The sequence below is a fragment of the Zootoca vivipara genome, chromosome 2 (assembly GCF_965207765.1).
Source record: "Zootoca vivipara chromosome 2, rZooViv2.hap1.1, whole genome shotgun sequence".
NCBI lineage: Eukaryota > Metazoa > Chordata > Lepidosauria > Squamata > Lacertidae > Zootoca > Zootoca vivipara.
In genome coordinates, this window is record NC_142584.1 from 102,507,336 (window position 1) to 102,529,400 (window position 22,065).

At 46.2% G+C, this 22,065-nt stretch overlaps 2 protein-coding genes and 1 long non-coding RNA gene across 11 annotated transcripts in view; 1 reads left to right on the forward strand and 2 right to left on the reverse strand.

The window, feature by feature from the left end:
• QRICH1 (glutamine rich 1) overlaps positions 1–11,297 on the reverse strand; it is a 33,603-nt gene extending 22,306 nt beyond the window's left edge. Inside the window, exons 1-2 of one of the 8 annotated variants that reach the window (XM_088662594.1) lie at positions 6,659–6,732; positions 4,510–4,570 (exon numbers count right to left, since the gene is read on the reverse strand). The gene's annotated coding sequence lies outside the window, so the exon portion shown is untranslated. Of the gene's footprint in view, positions 1–203; positions 1,610–4,509; positions 4,571–5,914; positions 6,259–6,574; positions 6,733–10,167; positions 10,521–11,100 lie in introns of those variants that run through there. The other 7 variants (XM_035106843.3, XM_088662595.1, XM_088662596.1 and 4 more) reach the window with 7 other exon arrangements.
• LOC148686989 (uncharacterized) lies at positions 10,861–18,273 on the forward strand. The gene is made up of 2 exons (XR_015948300.1): positions 10,861–11,012; positions 17,759–18,273. It is a non-coding gene; the product is annotated as an uncharacterized LOC148686989 (long non-coding RNA).
• Positions 13,237–22,065, reverse strand: part of QARS1 (glutaminyl-tRNA synthetase 1) — a 32,742-nt gene continuing 23,913 nt past the window's right edge. For both annotated transcript variants that reach the window (XM_060271270.2, XM_088662592.1), the window contains exons 19-24: positions 21,948–22,052; positions 19,438–19,530; positions 17,845–17,972; positions 15,526–15,592; positions 14,411–14,536; positions 13,237–13,461 (exon numbers count right to left, since the gene is read on the reverse strand). In XM_060271270.2, coding sequence (XP_060127253.2) covers positions 13,411–13,461; positions 14,411–14,536; positions 15,526–15,592; positions 17,845–17,972; positions 19,438–19,530; positions 21,948–22,052 — 570 coding nt within the window. In that variant the 3' untranslated portion in view covers positions 13,237–13,410. The remainder of the gene's footprint in view (positions 13,462–14,410; positions 14,537–15,525; positions 15,593–17,844; positions 17,973–19,437; positions 19,531–21,947; positions 22,053–22,065) is intronic.

Below are 22,065 nucleotides of genomic sequence, written 5' to 3' on the forward strand. Positions count from 1 at the left end.
CCTCCATCAATTGGTGGGCAGGCCACAGTGGTAAAGTTTTCATTAAGCAAAATTAATTGTTTTGGCAAAGGCTTTGCCAAATCTATTGACTTACAGTTGAACAACATAGGCCATTCAAAAAGTCAAAAGATCTTAGAAAATAAATTCAAAGTAAATATATATACACATTAGGTTGGCTAATATTTTTCATATTACAGTCGTACCTTGAAAGTCAAATGCCTTGCGAGTCGAACATTTTGGCTCCCAAACGCTTCAAATCTGGAAATGAGTGTTCCGGTTTGCGAACGTTCTTTGGAACCCAAACGTCCGGTGCAGGTTCTGAGGCTTCCAATTGGCTGCAGGGTGCAGGTTCTGAGGCTTCCAATTGGCTGCAGGAGCTTCCTGCAGCCAACTGGAAGCCACGCCTTGGTTTCCACACATTTTGGAAGTCAAACGGACTTTCAGAACGGATTCCAATCGACTTCCAAGGTACGACTGTATAAGTACGGAATTTGTGTTTCCTTATGAAAAATATGAAATGGGGTGAAAAATGTATACAGAACACACACATCCCTGGTCAATACGCATAAATCCTGAGAAGCAGTCTTTGTTTTTTAAACAACATAAGCGTCGCTAATAATTCTGAACACTTAACAGTACTGAGTTACAAGGCATAGCAACGTACGAACTAGAATTTCTCACTCATAAAGCATTATATGTAGTTTCCACTACCAAAGAAATTCTGCAATTAAAGAGAAATGAAAGCTCAAGAGATACACCACCAGTTACTACACCGTGAGAAAGCCTGAGGGGAGAGAAAAGTCATCACTTCAATAGCCATTGAAGTGAAGCCACCCAGCACCTAGGCATTTATTTGTTCACATTAATATATTTATTGTACAAAGGTAGCCCTTTGTACAATATTATTAATAATAATTACCTGCAGTGGACTACTGTAGGACTCAAATAAAAGTTTCAGATTTCAGCTACCATTGAGACCAGAGGATGATGTCTGGGCCCTCTATCAAATTTCTTGTTTTTGAAAAGTCAAGCAGATGTCTCTGGCCCTGGCTACATATTATTTGGAGCAGCATGAATGCTGCTGCCCCATGGGTGCTCCTGCACTACTCTTGGTATCATCTGCAACTTCCATCTACATTATTAGGATGGAACACACACCATGCCAGCAATGCATACCCAAATTGGGTCAGAAATTGGCATCATGGTATAACTATATGATTCTAACTGAGAGGATGCGAATTGCAGTTACTACCAATCGTCATGTGGCAGCAACCATCAGGATGGCAGCAAATGCAGGACTCCGTGTATAAATGAGGCCTCAACAATTACCATATTTTTCCATGTATAATTTAACCCAAAATTAAGAAAATACACCATGCACTATCTGTGTATAAGACGACCCCCTTATTTTAAACTTCAAAAATTTAGGGGGGAAAATATTATCTTATACATGGAAAAATACGGTATGGGGATTTTCAGGGGGGATCCTATGCAAATTAGAGAGTGATCTAATTTAGAATACTTATTTTACTTGTATTTAGAGAACAAAGCTAAAAACTTTGAAACTGCCACACTTGCATAATATTGTATCTGTAATTGGCACCCGTTCATTGTTACTAAAGAATTTATGGAAAATTTTCTGCAGAAAAGTAAAGCACTAGAAACTTTCCCACAGATCATGGGCATCAATATCACACCAAGCAAACCTAAAGGAATCAGACAATTACATTTAACATATACGAGGCCCAATTGCTACAAGAATAGTTGCAAACTTGCCATGCCAGATACATCATCAGATGCAGATGGATCCAAAAATAGACCCAAGCCAAAAATGCAATTATGCTTTTAAAATAAGAGACATAACATGACTGCCACTGTAACAGAATGTTTTTCAAATCAGGCCTATTTAATAGTTAAAGTTTGGAGGGGCAAAATCTACACATTGCCTAGAGAACTCTTTATATTTAGCTAGTAACTCTGATCTACTTTTTCTAGAAAGTTGTAAGTGAAACATATTGCTCCCATATTTTAGCCACTTAAGTATTCAAATTAAGATGCTTAATAAAAAAGATCCCCACTTTTCCAATCAAGGTTCCAGGTGGCAAAAATGTTCTGCCTGTGCAAGGCAGAACTAATGATGCTATTCCCTTTGCTGCTGACCCAGTAAACACAATTCCCCAACAGCAAAGGAGATTAAATCTAACATATTTGACACACCGCTTTTTCCAGCAGAAAAGCATTTGGTGGCACTGGCTAGAATCAGCTGATTCTAGCCAAAGAAGTAGCCTTTTCAAATGCATTGCCGTCACAGAATGGGGTAATAATTCTCAGGTTTAATACTGTATTGGATCTCACACTGGAATAAAATTATACTCCAATTCCAAACATACTGCTAAGCCCCACTGGTACTCAAGGGAATTTACATCTAATCAAGCTGCTAAGGATAGTCAGATTCTGTAAAAGTTAAAAGAACAGTCTGTGTGTCTCCCCTGCACACCACCTTAATTTTGCAATTTGTGCAAATTTTAGGAATAGCTAACTATGGAGACATACGGCTGGATTTGAGGAATTAACCATTCTATGTTCCTTCTTCCCATAAGTCCTAGGTGCAACCTGAAACCTGTATACTGTAGTATCTAGAAGAGATTTAAATGTTTACTACCTCCCACATTCCATTTAGGACTCTGACCAGATGCAGACACAGTAGCTTCCCCAATCAAATAACCTGATAAACACTATTTTGTGGGCATTTGGGTTGGCCTAATGGAAGGCAATATGGATTCTGGAACATTATGGCTATCAAGACACTGAAGGAGTCATCATTGTTTTCAAATCAGTGGATTTTGAAATGCAGACCCTTTTAGTTTGCCTCGATCTTATGTACACAGATAAGATTCTAAGATACTTAATAAAGTATTATTATAACATTGGGAAATATTCATGGGCCCAGTTTTCTAGGGCAAATATGATTTCCACAAATATACTAGCTAGAGAATGCCACACAATATTCAAGAGCCTTCTGTCTCCTGCATTTTGAAGTACCTTTACATACAATTAGGACTTAAGATCTTAATTTCTATTTCTATGAAGCTATTAAAGGATGGATCACACAACTCATACTTTTGAGAACCAATGATTAAAATTGAAATAAAAATCTGGTCTAACATTATAACTGTTGCCTTTTTCTGCCACCACTTCAAAAAGAAGCAACTGCAAGTTTAAATTGTTTCACAGACGTTATCCAGGGTGTCGCTGTGGTCTAAACCACAGAGCCTAGGGCTTTCCGATCAGAAGGTCGGCAGTTTGAATCCCTGCAACAGGGTGAGCTCCTGTTGTTCAGTCCCAGCTCCTGCCCACCTAGCAGTTCGAAAGCACATCAAAGTAAATAGGTACATGACCCAGAAGCTGTCTGCGGACAGACGCAGGCTCCCTCAGCCAGTAAAGCGAGATGAGCACGCAACCCAAGTCATCCGCAACTGGACCTAACAGTCAGGGGTACCTTTACCTTTACCCAGAAATATATCTTTCCTTTCCTGTAAATCTAGGCACATTATATAGTAAGGGTTGATAACTCTCTACCTAAGAAGATTTGACCAACTCATGAAATACTTTACCACTGCTTCCAAGATCCTTTTCCCAATTAAATACTGGTGAACAGTTGAAATTCACATTTTTCCCTACCTTGTCCACACCTCTGTAACCTAATGTTACTGGTAGGAAACAACTTTTCTTTTCACAGGTGCTACTGTCACTACCACTGTTGCATAAAACTGGGGCAGATTAGTAGTTAAACATTTGAAACTTTCATTTACCAAATATTTTAGCGGTAGCAAGACGAACTCTGGGGGAAGCTTAGAGTGGTATAGGACAAAAGTTGACAAGAATTCTACAATGGAAATTTGCCCATCCCAAGTTGAACCATCACAAGCTGTTTTACCTCCTTCGAATCTTCCAGTCTTCTGGAAGTCTTCTGTTATATAAGTTACAAGCACCAGTGAATTGCAGGAGATATTCTTCAGCCTAGTGTCACTGTGCCAAGATACCATCCAGAAAAAAAGTAATGCACATCAAGTGTGTTAATGCTCTAGCCAACATCCATAAATATAGAAATGCAAAATAAAAAATTCCTTCCAGTAGCACCTTAGAGACCAACTAAGTTTGTCATTGGTATGAGCTTTCGTGTGCATGCACACTTCTTCATGTTAATGATACCATTGCTGCAGAAATCATATATGAATCAAAGGTCAGTTGTTTGTTTGTTTACTGAGCTTTCATCCTTACATGACCTTGGTATAATGTGCATTCCATCAACTTTCAGGAAAAACTGAAATAAATTATATGTAAAACAACAACTCCTGCCTAAGGAAGCAAGTATTCCTTTATCTGCATTTTCATGTAAATATTAAATCTGGAAAGTCAGGCCAAGCGGATTATCAAGCAGTTAGTTCTGAGAACTTAAACATTATTGAAAGCACACACATTTGTAGTATGCAGACAATCTAAACTCACCAGGCACCATGCTGTATGTATTTCTGATATTCATGTCCTGAACTCTTAGACTCGTGACATTCTGGAGAAGACAGAACAAAGAAACCCTTTCCATCCCCACTTTAAATGTATTTATTGAAGAAATATAATGGGAGAAGACAATGTTATATGACAAAGTTGGTAGAGATGTGAAGCACCCCCCCCCCAAAAAAAGTCCAATCCCCCACCTTTCCCCAATTTTTTCACATTTCTAGAGACTCCATTGTTTTAAAAAGGCATTTCAGAAACCTTGAATGAGGTAGCAAGTGAAAGAACACAGGCATGGCTGCAGTAGATACAGGAAGCATTGAAAGTCTGTATTGTCTACACCAGGTGTGGGAAACTTCTGGCGCTGCAGATATTGATGGAATTTCCACCATCCCCAATCAACACAGCCAATGGGTTGGGATGAAGCAAGTTGTAGTCAAGCAACAGCTGCAGGACCGCAGAGTTTCAGAATAATGTAACTTCCAGCCCTATCTGGAGATTGTGGGGGCTGAACCTGCAACCTGTTGTATATGTGCACCCACCCACTTCAGTTGTTTATTACTAGTGCAGCACAAGTAAGCAGCACAAGTATTTGGTCCACCCTACTGATCAAGACATGTTTTTGACATTAGGCACATGCTAGCGTAAAAGTAGATTAGTATATTTCCATAGTACTGGTAGCATACTGTGCTTTACATTTAAAAATGCTCTAGCTAAGGGTCTGAAAGCCTAGAAGAGCCCTAAGAAAATGCACAGGAACAAAAGGTGCTCTTATCCACAAACACCTAGGTTTTAAAGTACTACAAAACTCTGTGGAATGCTAAAGGAATACTGTAGTTCACATGACAGACCCACAGAAATTGCAACCCAAGAAAGGGCCCACAATAGATTCTTTCACCCATCTCTATCATTAGTAATGATAAATAGGGCAAATAATCCCAGTCACTGGTTGCAGGGAAACAGCAGTGTTAAAAGGTATCTATCGGTTTTCAGGAAAACGAAATCTAGAGCTGCAATCAGCTGAATAGGGAAAGTTACTCAGCTTGGGGGGGGGGGGAGAGAGAGAGAGAGAGAGAGAGAATCACTCAAGTAAGCCTAACTGTCCTGTCAGAGGTATTGTACAATGCTACACTCAACGGTCCACTGTAATCACAGCATGAAGCGCTTTCAGATATTGTAAATATTGCAGGCTCCTAGACAAGGCCCGCACACCGAAAGGCCCCGCCTTGATCCGCCTCGCCTCCATTTATTATAGCCTTCTGGCAAAGGGTGGGGATGAGCATCCTTGTTCGCGCGCAAATGGCTAGGTGAGGCGGAGGAAGAGAAGCAACGGCGGCGGCCGAAGGGGTAGGGGGTTCGGGAAGAGTGAGGAAAATTGGCCGCAGCCGTGGCAGCTCACCCCGCCTCCCCAGGGTCTCTGCAGCACTAGGGCCCGCCGGCCTCATCCTGGAACTTCGCCTACTGCTGCTGCACCCGAGTCCGCGCCTTTGAAGGAGAAGCGGCGCGAGCGCGCCCGCAGCAGACCAAGGCGCGCGCCCGGTCCCACGGCCCTGGTGGACTTCCTACCGCGCGAAACACCGGGAACGCGCGCGCCTGCCGCCTCTGGAACCGGGGGGGGGGGCTGGTGAGGGGAAGAGTCGGGAGCGCAAGGCGGGGCCGCGGGCACCGTGGAACGAACGACGCAGGCCTCGAAGTCTGCGCGCCGCGGCCCGATCCCGCCCTACGAGTTTCCTATTCCAACACGCACACGCACGCAGAGATCCTCTCCCACCACCACCACCACCTGCCCCCCACCGCGGAACGCGCGCACGCGCTCCCCAGCGCCACACACAACAGCCGGGTCCGGGCTCGCGGGAGCGCGCTTCGGCCCCGCTACCCCTCCCCCTCCCCGCCGCCGCTATTCTTTTTCTTCTCCTTCGCCGCCGCCTCCTCCTCCACCCCGCCCGGTCTGAGGCAGCTCTTCTTCTTCACCAGCACCAGCACCCGCCCCACTCCAGCCCTCCCGTCCGCCACACGCCCGCCGCTCGGCTCTCCGCGTCCCCGCCAAGCGCCGCCTCACCCCGGCCCCTCTGCCGCCTCGCGCCGTCGCCACCTCAGGCCCCGCGTCTTTTTTCCCCTCACAGGTCCCTGGGCGCCATCTTACATTCAACCCGCCGCAACCAATCGGCGCCCGGGCTCGAGCTCGCGACAGCTCCGCCTCCAAGCCGCGCGAGAACTGCGCGCCGAGTAGACGCCCCTCGCCTTAAAGCGGACGACGGAGGGGACGGGAGGGGTAGGAAGGAGGGAGGGACCAGAAAGGGGGAAAGAGCGATGGGGGTGGAAGAGGGTGCCAGGGCAGGGCCCCAGGGCCGGATTTACGTATAAGATAAACAAGCTATAGCTTAGGGCCCCACTGTCTTGGGCCCCCCCAAAATATACTTCGTCTTAATTGCATTTCACTATTAATATACTTCTTCATTGTATTTCAGTTCAACAGTTACTTTGATAAAATACTGTACATATTTTGTTATGTGCAAATGGCTTGAGATACCTATTAGGTCCACAAATTACCATATAGCATATATTCAACACAAAAAACAGCAACAATTTGTTGTTGACAAAGGACAGCTGGACATATAAAGGGCCCCATTACCTTCAGTAGTGTTATGCTTAGGGCCTGGTCAGGGGGCCAAGGGGCAGGTAGTCTGGCTTGGCTGCCCTCTGCCTGCTCTTGCCCATCTCTAGTTCAAGGACCCACTTCAATCCTACAGCTCTTCCCCCCCCCAACCTGGGCCCCTCCAGAGGTTGTTAGATGCCAGTTTCCATCAGCTGCAGCCAGCAGGGCCAGTGGTTAGGGACAGTCCTGCATCATTTGGGGAGCCACAGGTTCCCCTTCCCTGGCATACTGTGCCCCCTTCCCCCAAAAGAAGGTTAAACTCTGCTTCACCCCTACATAGGGCTCCTTTGTGACGCTGGCTCAGAAAAGCTTGCGGCACCAAGGAATTTAAGGACACTTACCCTGTTTCTCATATTTTAAGACATACCCATAAAATAAGACATAGCAGGATTTTTAAGCATTCAAGGAATATAAGCCATACCCTGAAAATAAGACATAGTGATAGGCGCAGCAGCAATGCTGGCCGCAGGAGGAGGAGGAGGAAAAAAATAAGACATCCCTTGAAAATAAGCCATAGTGTGGTTTTTTGAGGAAAAAATAAATATAAGACATGTCTTATAATATGAGAAACACGGTACTCCTAGGGCAGATATGGCTGGGTCAACGTTCCAACAGCCAGACATATGGCTAATAGTCGCAGATTAATAAGAGTTGGTGTCCCACAACAAATGAGGAATCGTACACAACCTTACAGACTAATAATATTTTTCTCTAGTAAATATCCTAGCAAGAATAAGCAGTCCCTTCTACAACTGTATAAGCCATTACAGAACTTTTTTGTTAGACAGCACTGTCCCCGCACACCCCTCCATTGTAACCTGACATTTTTCTGCAGTATATTTTTGCATAGTTTCCAGTGCAAGTCCCGTGCTTCTGGGCAAGCCTGACAGAGTCTAGGAAGCTTTGAAAGTATTACAGGAATCATTCCTAAAAGAAAGAAACACTACCTAGGGCCAGGAAGAGTTGTTTAATAAAATATACAATGTTTTTATTCAAGAAGAAAGGTGCGAACTAACCTTGTAGGAAATTCTCAATTAATCACTCATCTTTATGTATTGTATTATAAAAGAACCTTATATAAAAGATCTAGATTTCCATAGCACACTGGTTCAGATAAAATCCCAAACTCATACACTGTTTTCATTTCATGAGTAGCAGGCAATATGCACATTTAGATTTGAAATACCATTCTGCAGAGCAGATTGTTATTCTTTTTCAGTTGAAATGAACTCCAATTTGGAGTGAAGGAAAAGCCAAGCAGCTATAGGCTTCTGTCTGCAGCTTAGGTAAAATGCTGTAATATCCAATCAGCAGCTTGCATAGTTGCACCCCTTTTGAAACTTTATAGCTACTGGTAGTTCAAAGAGGGAAAATCCTGCTATCACAAATTTAAAGCTGCCTAGCCATAGTTTGAAAACTCACAGTTTGAAGCTACAGAAGCATCCCTTTAATTTGAGGAAGAATAAGCCCCTAATTTTCAGCTAATACAAAGTTATAGATAAATCTTAGAAGAGTTCTCATGCTGAAGCAGCTGAAGAGTTCTCTAGGGCACAGGTCAGTAGAAGAGCTTTCAGAATAGCACAAAACTTTTACAGCTATTGAGAGATCGGATCATATAATAAAGGAGGCTAACACCTGCTCTGGAAACACTTTTGCAGACACGGAGTCTGTTCCAGGAATAAAGAATTCAGAGAATGATCAACACAGTGTTCCGCATCTTCCCAGCAAGTCCACGAAACATAGAGCCGCATCTCAAGCAATCATCACCATCCAAAAACTTTCCCTAGGCTTCAGCAAAGTTTCTCTTAAGAAATTCAGAGAAATAGCCCCAGCTTGGTTCACACAGAACTCCGCCCTTCCCAATGCATGTTAGCAATAGAAATAGTTTACAAGGAATCTTAATAGCAGTAATGCAGCTTGCTCATTTGAGATTTATGCAAATATGTGACATTCAGATGCACAAACTTAATTTGTATGTAATAATGTAAAATCTGTTCTGAATTCTCATTGCATTCAGTGGGACAGACAAGTGGATTCAGGATTGCAACATTAACTTGATTTCCATTTGTTCCCAATAGCCTTATTCAAGTGAAAAGGGATTAAGCAGGGGGAGACTGGCAAGCTAATAAATAATAATTGATCTCCAACAAAATCCCACAGCACAAAATGGAAATTAGAAAGCACATTCTTTTATCACAAGCACATTTCCTCTCCTTTCTTGCAGAGTAGTTATTTCACTATTGTTCCCCTTGAAAACAAAGGTAACTCACCTAGCAATATCTCTCAGATGGGCTAATTGAACATTTAAGCAGTTCCTGCTGTTAAATTATGCTGCCAGTGGCTACTGTCTCTATTATCTGAAATGACAACAGAAGCAGCTGTGGGCTCAGCAGACCAAACTGAGTCCACCTGAACTTGAAGCCAGTTCAACCAAAGGCTGAATATTTTAGTTTCACTGATACTATTCAGAAACATCACACAAGTTATGGCTGGAGAGAGGACTCTAACAATCACATGAAAGCAACCGTTCTCTCCCAAACCTACAGTAAAGCTACTCTCTCTTGAAGAGTATCACATTATTGACAAACCAAACCTAGCCAGCTCACTGGCCACACAGAGACCAGAGAAGTCAGTACAGAGAAATTAATAAACATGTCCAAGTTTGGTTTTTTGCTTAAAATGGGAAATGATTTAGCATCTGGATGCACATGGTCCCCCCCCGTGAATGCTGGGAAGTGTAGTTTACCCCTCATAAAGGTACAATTCTCAGCACTCTTTTAAAAACTACCATTCCCAGGATCCTTTGGGGGAGCTCATGTGCTTTAAATGTAAGGTAAGTACATAGTTTGCTAGAAAAGTATCAATTATACCTTCTCTCCAGTATGGAGGAAAACCTGTATGGTGGTCTGGTCCATATCTGGGGACATATTTATACTACTACTGGCATTATATCTCTCCGTTTCTCCTCTCCTCTACAATGAGAATAAGAGGCCTACCTCATAGGGTTGTTGTGAGGTCACATTAAGTGTGTGCAGTTGGGTACTGCCGCTGACATAGCTGAAAACAAGAAACCAGCTCCCTAAAATACAAGCTGGCAATAGCCCATTATGTAGATCAGAGATGGCTCTGGTGAAAGTTCAGCTTTCCTGCGTGTGCCCTGCGGGACGATTGCCACGAGGCTTCCGGCAGGTGCTTCACCCAGGGCCAGCGCTGGAGGGAGAGGGCCCAGCCTGCCTCCATCTCTTATGGCCCGCACCCCAGGGACCAGGCCGGCTGTGCCAAGCCTGCAAAGGAAAAGCACGGGCTGCTTTAATATCCCCATGTGCTTGCTGACAACCTCCCACTCCACAGCACCAACAACCGGCCCTTAAGGTGGCACGGGCCAGCAGCAGCAGGTGACACAACTTCGGCTGCCATCACTCCAGCAGAGCGAAACGCCGCCGCTCGGCTTCCTCCGGCCAAGCTTCCTCGGCAGCCCCTGGCGCGCGGGTTTTGCTTTCGCGCTCTTTATTTTTTATTTTGCACCAGCAGCGACCTTGCTCAGCCAGCACCCGTCGCGCGTGGGTTGCTTGGTTGGTGCGGGGGGTGGGGGAGCGCACAGAGCGACCCGCGCGGCTTTCCGAGCCAACCCTCCTCCAGCCCACCTTAACAAGGGCCTAGGCTTGTTAACTTTGCGGCTAGACCTCGGTGTTTGTACACACTGCAGAAAATGTGCAGGACTTTAAAGGTGCAGCGACCCTCCCGCTTCGAGCCTTTCTTTTTGGGAGACGAGGCGGGCGAGTCACCCGGGGAAGAGGGAGCGAGCGATGGCCCGGGATCAGGCCTCTCCGAAGGGCCAAAGGTGAACCGAGGGAGGGAGGGAGAGAGGAGCCGGCCTCTGCGCAACCGATGTCGGATCCCTAAGCCTCGTGCGCAGCAGCGGCTCTTACGCGCGCGGACCCCGCGATGGTGCTGCCGGTGTCTTGCGCTTTGCTTCGTCCAAGCGCCGACCCTGTGGCTTGCTCCGGGCAAGGCGAGGGCGGAGGGCGGGGTGCGGAGAAGCAGTCGGCATTTCCCAGAAGCAGCAAGCGCCGCAATGGGTACTGCGAGCCAGACAGGCCTTGACAGCGGAGGGCGGGCTCGATTCGGGGCTTGGCGAGGAGGAGAGGGAGAAAGCCGGAATTGTGCAGCCGAAAGGGCACCGCGCGGCTGGACTGGGTTGCAAATCAGGCGCTTGAAGCGGTTGCCTTTTGCAGAGCCGGACAGACGCTGAAGGAGCTTTTCCTGCCTTTGTCATTGATAAAGGGCTTGCAGGGAGGTGGGGGCGGCCCTTACGGACACCAGGAATTGCTGGCATCCGTTTATCTAAAGAGACAATGGCGTGCACCTCCGGGGCTGAAGCCAAAGCGCTGCGTTAGCAGCACCAAAGTGCAAGTCTGGGTGGGCAGTGTGTATGGAGGCCCAGGCGTCAAGACTTGCTGATGCGGTCCAAAGGAAAGCAGAGCAACGCACCAGCTTGGCTGCAGGAATTGCCAACCCTCTTAGGGATTTGTGTAGGGTTTATTCCATAGGGGTTTCCCTCCCCCCCCTTCTCCAGAAGATGTCCCGCAAGGCAGAGGAGGTTTAGGATCAGAGTCTGCCTTCTCCTGGATGGGCTATCTTCCCAGGTTGACAGGCCCCCACCTACCCCTCACTTCCCACCTGGTTTAGCCAGCAAAGCTGTTTGCTGGTTGTGTCACAGGTGGGAGCTGAGTGCAGGGTAGGGATCCACTTCCTCCCCTCTGTCCCCCAATATTGCTTCTGCTACACCCCCCCAAACTGCTACACCCCCACCTCCCAACACAGATGGTATTCTGTCATCTTCCTTCTCTTCTATCAGTTCAGTTAATTTATCCATTTCTGCCTGTTTTGAATATTTTAATAGCCGCTCTCAGTCCGTGAGGATTTGTTGACATTTCCGTTTTCTAGCCCACATATTTTTTTACTAACAATTTTGAGTATCTAGATCTAAATCATGGGGGACAAGGCTGTACCTCCACAGTTGGGGGCAGTATGCCCCTGAATGCCAGATGCTGGGAATCACAAGTGGGTAGAATTCTGTTGCGTTCAGGCTGCTCAAAGGCCTCTCTGCTTGGCCACTGAGAACAGGATGGTGACTATGTGGAACCCTGGATGGATGGAGCAGGCTTGTCTTACGTCCTCAGTGTTGATTTTGTTTAATTTAACAAAATCAACACTGGGCCAAAACTCAAGGTTCTAAAGATAAAATGGAGAGTTGCAGGGGGAACTATCTGTGCCACCTGGCGCTCCTTATAGGGCTGCCATCTTTTGAAGAGCAAAAAATAGGACACTTTTGCAGACTTCTGCTTTTAATTATGGATCGCTGTGACACAACTCTCATTTTACATATCCATGAAAAAAGAGGATGTGTCCTGGAAAAAAGAGGGCATGTGGCCAACAAATATCCTCCCCTGTAAAAGCAGAGCTACGAGGTCAGACCTTGGTTGCCTTCTTTTACAAACACTATTGAAAACAACACTGGTTGAAAGAGTGGTCTGATTTAAAATACCGATGAGAAAGGCTCTCCCCCCCCCCATTGCCCATTTCTGATCCATTGTTACTGAAGTCCAAGGCAACTCTCAGATGGAGATAAAGTGCGGAAAGACTGCAAGGAGGGATGGGGGCTGGAAATAATCTCTGAAAGAGATGAGGACACTCTTTAAAAAATCATTCATACCTTTAGCCCCATCTAAGTCTGGGTGGTAGCCTCATCCTTAGTCCTAGACATACAACCCACCTAGAATCTTACTGTGGGTTGAGGAGGTGTGGAGAGGCCCAGAATCGGATGTGGCTCATCTGGCCATCAGGACTCTCTCCACGACATGCCCCCCTCTCCAAACACACCCCTCAGGTATGTGGCAACCACCAAGAAATTGAAGGGGAGCGGGGGAAATCATAATTCTAGTTTGCAGCCCCCCTTCAGAAGGGCAATAAATATTATTTGAACCTGCAGATTCAAATCAGCGTACATACACACACACAAGCACACAAACCTTGCATACAATAGCCAAGAACACGGGAAAACATAAAGAGGCTCCTCTTTTATTGATGTGATGGATCTGAAACCAGGATGCATGTTAAGGCAACTGTGCTGGCGCTGCATGCGACCATCACCCCCTGCCATGCAGGGGAAGAAAGGGGGAGGAACGTGACTCCTGAGCAACTTGGGGCAAGGTGAGAAACCGCCTGAAGAAGAAGCATCACACTTTCCCAGGATCCTCCTTCAGAGTCACCGTCCGGTTGAACACAAGCTGCGGGGGGAAAGCAAGCGACATTAGCAAGAGTCCTTTGCCAGCCAAGTTCTTCCTCCCATCACCCATTTTAGAGAGCGGCTTTTCTCTCAATAATCTGAACTTGAGGTCTTACAGCAGGGGTCCCCAGACTTACCCGGTTTTGGGCCGGTGCCCGCCGCGCCGATTGCCTGGAGGGCAGGGGAGTGCACACGCAGTGGGCCGGAGGGCGGGGGAGTGCGCGCCCATGCGCATGCGCACACACACTTACTGGCGCGCTTCCAGGTCGGAAAAATCGCCGAAAATTGTTTGTGCGCATGTGTATGGGCCTCCCCCCGACCCGGAAGTGCACCGGAAATTACCTCTTTTGGGTTGGGAGAGGCCCATACGCATGTGCACAAATGATTTTCGGCGCTTTTTTCCGATCTGGAAGTGCGCCGCCGCGCTGCGCGCCGTAAGAGCGGGCGGCGGGAGTCGTCGCGGGCCGGATTGGGAGGCCAATTGGGCCGCATCTGGCCCGCGGGCCGTAGTTTGGGGACCCTGTCTTACAGGAACCGTTAAGAGATAGAAGGAACCTCAAAGGCAGGTTCCGGGAACATTTGGCCTTCCGGACGTTGCTGAATGACTCCCATCAGCTGCAGCAACAGTGGCAACACGGTCGGGTGCAATGGGAGTTGTAGTTCAGCAACACCTGGAAAGTCAAAGGTTCCCTGTCAACACAGGGTCTCTACTGGTATATCATCCCTGGCAGGAGGCCCCATTCAACCTCTGGCTGAAAACCTCTATCAAAGGAGAGAGCCTGACATCTTCCAAAGCAGTCTGTTTCACCATCAACCGCTCATCCTGTCAAGAAGTTATCCCTTCTTGTGCAGCTGAATTTTCCTTTCCTTGCCATTTGAACTGGGGTGGGGTGGGGGGGTCGGAGGAGAGAAAAAACCCTTCCAGGTTTTTGCACCTTTTGGGAACTGACCTTTGCACCCGTGCTGTCAGGATCGACTGAGAAATAGCCAAGCCGTTCAAACTGGAATTTGGTAAAAGGCTTGGCTCCACACACAGACCTGTCCACCAGAGCCTCTTCAATCACAGAGAGGGAGTTCTGGAATGGGAGAGAGAACAGAGAGAGAAAGATGGAAAGGAGGGGGCAGAGAAGACTAAAACAAGGCAACAGAACTTCTCACAGATGGGCGGGCCAGAGAGTCTTTAGTTCTGATTAAAATATGCAACAGTACTTTACTCACCAAGGATACCCCACCCAAGGGCAAAGTGAAGTGATCACCTCAGGAAACGGGATCCACAGGGACAGCAGATCCGGCCTCCAAGGAACACACTACCTGCTGCTGCCACGGTGGCAGCAACGGCTGTGGTGTGATCCTTTTGAGACCAGATCTGCCACCTCCTTGGAAGCCCCCCACCATGCTGCCTCTACAGCAGCCTCTTCCTCCTGCCCTTGTTCCCGATGTAGATCTTCACTCAGCCCTTCTTCCCTGGCCCGGAATGGGGGGGGCGCCATTCTGCGGTTCGCCTCAGGTGCCAAAGTGCATTGGGCCGGCCCTGCTCCTCACGGGTGCAGCGCATGAACTCTTGTGGTTACCTGCCTTCACCAACTTTTGCATGGCTTGCTTGAGAGGAGATGCCCAGGTTGGCAGGCATCCGCACACTCCAATTCACTTATATACTTCCTACCAAATTGCACGGCCGCACGCAGAAGGTGCTGGCCTAGTAGCAGGAACCACCTTACAAAACTCCTTAGCAAGGTGTACATTGTTCGTACAAGGAGATGCTTCCCTGGCAGTTTCTTAGTGCCTTATATTAACCTTACCTTTTAATAATAAAAATGTCAACTTCTACTATTTTATGCCCTCTCGTTCCTCTCCTTTAATCTTGTCATATTATATAACGGAATGCGATGCCTTCTTGTTCTTGCAATTTTATCCTTTTCCATTTTTTTTAAAAAATGGAGTACCCCCTGCTTCTCAAGCATTTCCTTCTCCCAACATAGCTCCACCTCTTCCTCCTCCCTGTTTCTGTCCTCCCTAGTCCAAGGCATTAATAATAAAAAAACACTCTTCTGGGTTCAGCACTCACAGGATTGACGTCGCTCAGGAAACCCTGTGGCACCTCTGCGGGATCTTCGGGGTTCTTGTGCAGGAACCTGCAAGCCAAAAAAAGAAAATAAAAAAAGGTTTATAGTCACATTGAGGATGAGGTTCAGCTGCCGGAACAAAAGACAAGAGGCTTCTGCTGCCCAGGCCAGCCAATGACACTCTCGTATCCTAAGCGTGGCTCTTCCAGATGCTCTCTGTAGGCCCTGGGGAACGAGCCAAGCTCAATGTTCCTTCTACCCACGGTGGAATGGAGAAAGCTGGGCAATGCAGACGGCCCGCCTCACAGAAGGTCCAGCCCATGTTCAATGAGCTCATCTCAGCCCTGACTTGGCAGGAAGCAACAGCAAAACCGTTATCTCGGGGAGAAACTCCTGTTTTGTAATGGGGCGGCTGATAAAGTTGATGTAAACTCCCCCATTAGTTACTAAGCTGATGGAGCGGAGACACTTTGCTTTAGGTCGGGAGGCAATTAGCCTTGCCGGGTTGGGTTTTCTCTGCCAAGATTAGTGTCTGAAGTCTTACTTTGCCAATCTATGGAGATCTGCACTGGTTTCCAGTTCATCTCCAGGTGCTTGTTTTAACTTTTAAAGCCCTGCATATATTTGGGCCCAGTGGCCTCCAAGACTGACTTACTTCCCTATGAATCTGAACATAAAGCATGAAACATGATGATCATCTTCAGAGGCCCTACATTGTGTGTGTGTGTGTGTGTGTGTGTTTTCCAGTAATAAGCTTCTTTCAGCTGTAGCATCTGGAACACCTCCCCCCTCCCTCCCCTGGAGACTTCTGAGGCACTGAGCTGAAGTCTTTCTGGTGCCAGATAGCTTTCTTTTTACCCAGGCTACCCAGAATTCCACGAGAATTCTGCAAGGTTTAAACCTGACTTTTACTCTGGCAGAGTACAGATTAGTGAATCTTGGTTCAATAAGGCTACGTCTATGCGTAGTTGCTTCGCTGCTCCCTTCACGCGACTGAGCAAACAACCAGGAATCCATAGTTAATTGCAGTCAGAACTGGGAAATGGTAGCTAATGTCTTCCAAGCAAGCTGGTATCTGAAGCCATGGTTTAAAATTGGCCTGTGGTTTCTGGCTTGTTCAGAAACCATGGTTTCCTAGTTTGAACGTAACAGGAAACTATGGTTAGCTATGGCTTCTTGGCTTATTTTGCTACCCCTGCAAATGGAGAAGCAAAGCAGCCGTGTACAGGTTCCTGAAGCTTAGTGCATAGTTCATCCAAACATGGCTGTCATCTCTGCTGTCTCTGTTTTTATGAGTTTTATAACTATTTTAGTTATTTGAACTGCTCTGAAAGAATGGTCCTTAGAGCAGCGTACAAATTCCCTAAGGAAACAAGTAAATAAATTGGAACAATATAATCAAGTTTCCCCAGAACCACCACCCCCTTTCCGGATATAGTTATGTTTGATTAAAACAGATGGCGTTTCAAGATAAACTCAAAAAGTGTTGGTACGTACTCTGTTTCCCCGAAAATAAGACGCTGTCTTTTATTTATTTTTCCTCAAGAAGACACAATATGGCTTATTTTCAGGGGATGTCTTATTTTTTAATTACATGTCCAGCCTCGCCTCTTCCTTGGCGCCCTCCAGAACTGTGCCTATCACTATGTCTTATTTTCGGGGTATGGCTTATATTGCGCAAATGCTTAGAAATCCTGCTACGGCTTTTTTTATGGGTATGTCTTATTTTTGGGGAAACAGGGTAGTACTGTCAACCCTCCTTTGATTACATAATACCACCATGCAATGCTTGAATATACAGGTGAAACTCGGAAAATTAGAATATCGTCGAAAAGTGCATTTAAAAGGTGAAACCAATATATGAGATAGATGCATGACATGCAAAGCAAGATATGCCAAGCCTTTATTTGTTGTAACTGTAATTATTTGTCATTAGGCGAGTCAATTATAAATGGAATGTAATTAATGAAATGTAATAGCGATGTTTATTTTTGTTTATTTTTGTATTATTGTAACTATTTGTTTTATTACTGTGGAATTTCCAAAAGAAAGCATTTGTAAAAATTAAAAGAAAAATAAAAAACAATAAGTTGCATTACTGAAATAAATGCACTTTTCGACGATATTCTAATTTTCCGAGTTTCACCTGTATAGCATCTGTGAGCTAAACCCAGGGGAGGAGAGAGACAAGATAAGGAAGTGGTTTTGACCCCTGTTGCTTATTCTTCTTCCCAGGATAAATAAGATCCAAGGTCAAGAGACGCATGGAGAGCCTTCTCAAACAACAGATTTGCAAAAGAGGGAGTGGTCCTAATACTCACAGTCGCTCATACTGTCGAACCTCACACACGAGAGGATTTGACACCCAGTGGATAAAGGCTTTGGGTTTCTCTGCTGCCTCCGACTTTGTACAGGTCACCTCTAACTCTTTCACACGTCCATTGGTGTCCTAGGCATGGATATGAAGGTCAGTTCCATGCAGCCACCCAGCCACTTTGCCATCATGCTTCGGGTATCTAGCTCCTTTCCCAAAACACTCCCTTGCAATGTGGAGCAGATTGCCTTCCTCATCTCTTCTGCTCAGTGCAGAGGAGAGGAATGAATTCGCCACGACCAGCTCACTTGCTCTTGCATGACCTCAAATCCATGGCTGTTATCTCCCTAAAAGTTCATTGCAGTTCCATTTAAGTGACTGGCTAGCTCATCTGGCCAGTTGCAGAGAAGTCAATAAATTATTTTCCAACTCATAATAGAGACATTTTGGTTGTTTCTTCATATCAAGAGAGCAGCCCAAAAGCTGATTCAGAGCTGATCTGGCACACATATAAGCTATTTCAACAGGACACAGAAGAAACTAGGAATTTACAAATATGAAACACTTCAAGACACTATTCATAAAAATCACAACCCAACAGGAACCAAAAGCAAAATTACCAGGCCACAAAAATATATCATGTTTGGACATACAGCACTTTCTTTCAAAAGCATGGGATGAGGTTGGGAAACTCCAATAAACAGACTTGGGCTCAGCTGAATTTCATTTGGAAAAATGTAGAGGCCACCACAGAGAAGGCCCTGCTGTGCTCTTGCAGATAACACATCATAGTAGAAGAGTTTGGATTTGATACCCCGCTTTATCACAACCTGAAGGAGTCTCAAAGCGGCTAACAATCTCCTTTCCCTTCCTCCCCCACAACAGACACCCTGTGAGGTGGGTGGGGCTGAGAGACTTCAGAGAAGTGTGACTAGCCCAAGGTCACCCAACAGCTGCATGTGGAGGAGCGGGGAAGCGAACCTGGTTCCCCAGATTACGAATCCACTGCTCTTAACCACTACACCACACTAATACTGGTTTATGCAACTGCATAGGCACCAGAAAAATGGATTTCCCCCTCTTTTACTCCAATCTCAGGAATGAAATATTCAACTGGAACAGGATGTTGGGGCAGATGAGCTTAATCACACAGTGCCTGCAGCAACTTTGGGTAGTTCCAGCCTTAGCAAGAGAGATAAACTTAAGCTTCAGAAAACACTGTGGAGGAGAACCAGGGAACTGGTGTGTGTGTGTTTTCTACTACTGCAAGCAACCGCAAAGCTTATTTGATCAAAACACAGGTGTGAGATCTGTTGGGTTTTTTTATTTTATTTTAAAGAATTAGATTTCACCACTTGCAAAAGACAAAAACCACTAAGCAGGTAGAGAATTGGGAGAAGGACCTAGCAGAGCCACAGCTGGCTCAAGGGGTGTCCATCCAGAGCTGTAAGCATAGCTGCTGGAACAGTCCATGAGGATGATCTAAGCTGGGAGCCACAACCGATGCTTTCTTTTATGGGAAGTTCATGGGCCCTGATCTACAGGGATAGCTGCAGAGCTGCGGTAAGAGGGCTGTAAGGAGATGCCACGGCAGACTCACCTTAATTATGTTCTGGACAGCAATGACGTAGCCCGTGTGCCTCAAACCCACTGGCTGGCCAGGCGCCAGGCGCTTGTAACCTTTCTCTGGCACCTGGCGTGGAAGTGGAGACCAAACAAAGGGAATCAAATCACTTTAATCCGCTGGCACATGGATGTAAAAACGTTCTGTACTAAACTGCCAGTTCTTATGAGCCAGTTCTCCAGGGACCTGCAACATAGCTCCTCGTAGCTATTCTCACAGATCCCCATAATAATAATAATAATAATAATAACAACAACAATACTTTATTATTTATACCCTGCCCATCTGGTTGGGTTTTCTTAGCCATTCTGGGCAGCTCCCAACAGAATATTAAAAACACAATATCTGAAAAAGTGCATGCACACAAAAGCTCATACCAATGACAAACTTAGTTGGTCTCTAAGGTGCTACTGGAAGGATTTTTTTATTTTGTTTCAAAAAAACGATAGAACATCAAACATTAAAAACTGCCCTAAACAGGGCTGCCTTCAGATGCCTTCTAAAAGTCAGGTAGTTGTTTATTTCCTTGACATATGATGGGAGGGTGTTCCACTGGGTGGGTGCCGCTACCGAGAAGGCCCTCTGCCTGGTTCCCTGTAACCTCACTTCTCTCAGTGAGGGAACCACCAGAAGGCCCTCGGAGCTGGACCTCCATGTCCGGGCTGAACGATGGGGGTGGAGATGCTCCTTCAGAAGCATCTCTCCACAGGGCATGGCAGCCTTGGCCAGAACAGCGCAGCTAGCAATCAGCTGGGCACCTGAACTCTTGGCCCACAGCTCCAACGCTCTGTAGGGACAGATCCTGTCATAGCTCAGGATTCACCCATCACAGGAAGGGGGCAGAGTTAGGGCTCCTGCTGAAATCTGGCCAAGATGATGACCTGGTTAATATGCCTGCAGAATGTTGCCTGGTGTGGGCGGTCAGAGAACAGCCCTTAGTCCCAAGTGGGCATGGATATTCCAGGCAAAAAAGGCAAACAATTTGCTTCCGGTTGTTTAAGAGACAGTCAAATGAAGCTCAGACAGAAAACAAGAGGAGAGGGAAAGGTGTGCCCTTAGAAGATTGGCAGGGGGCGGGTTGGAATAAGCCTCATTATAATATGTTTGCACGACAAAACATACTTTTTAATAATATAACCATGTGTGTGTATACAGTGGTACCTCGACTTACAAACAACTTGACACCCGAATTTTTCGACTTACGAATGAAAAAAATGGCTGCACGCTTAAAAAAATTTTGAACATCCGAACGAAAACCATTGGCGGTTTTAGATGCGGTTTACTCGACTTACGAATTTTTAGATGCGGTTTCCTCGACTTACGAATTTTTTCCGAATATTTTCCCCCCAATGCATTCCTATGGGAAACCGCTTTTTTTCGACTTACGAACTTTTCGACCTACAAATGTGCATTTGGAACGGATTAAGTTTGTAAGTCGAGGTTCCACTGTACAAATACTCAGGAACATATTAGTGTATAACATTTATATTGGGCAGTGCAGTGATTTTTTTAATATTTTTTTTATCTCAAATGTGGTGTTATTAGGACAAGGAGCATCTTTCCAAGTAAGACAGGTGCCAATTACAAGCTGCCAATCTGTCCAAACACAGAGCAAAGGGCATGGATCTGGGGTTCAGCTCATCTACCACCAGGCCTAGTTTTGGCAGGAAAGCCAGCCTACATGAACAGGGCCCCTTTGGGTGCCAAAAGATGTTTTCTTGTGTGCATGGTTCTCATTTTTAAAACCTGCATTTTCAAAAGATCGTGCAGAGATGGTCCAGGCCAGTAGAAGTGGCCACAAGGTGGACTTCTAATACAAAGAGCCAATGACGGATTCAAAATACACTCTCCGAGTCAGAGGAGCCGGCGCTACAAAGAGAAGTGAATTAATCTGCAGTGCAGGCATGGCTGCCGTCCAGAGAATGCAAAAGCTACACAAAATTGCTGGGGGGGAAAGAAAAGGTGGAACGGCAAATGACAATGGTGACGGCCAAGACCACCAGGAACTATGGGCAACTTGAAGATACATACCCTAAAACACCCTCCCATACAGGGATCAGTGGAGACAGCAAAGTCCCTTTAAAATAAGAGAGAGCCTTTGTGCTGACCGGAACGCATTTTACAAACCCCGTTTTATAGCAAGGAAGAGATTATGCCAGACATCCCCAAACTTTGGCCCTCCAGATGTTTTGGACTACAATTCCCATCTTCCCCGACCACTGGTCCTGTTAGCTAAGGGATCATGGGAGTTGTAGGCCAAAACATCTGGAGGGCCACAGTTTGGGGATGCCTGGATTATGCCTCATCCGGTCCAGAGTCCTACAGCAGGATGAAGTACACCCAGCTGGCAACTGGTTGAGGCGCCCACAATTTTTTCAGCACCCCATTTTGTGCCCCCAGCATCACAAATATCAGCTTTCTTCTCTTCCTCAATGCATTGCCTCTCCCTCCTTCCCTCCCCGCACCACCACCACCCACAGGCTCACCTCCCGGAAGTCACTCTGCTCAATATAGACGGTTGGCTGGAAGGGGACTTTGTGGAAACCTTTGGTCTCATCGGCGGGGAAATTGGGTACGTCGATTTCTAAGGCCTGTGAGGAAGAA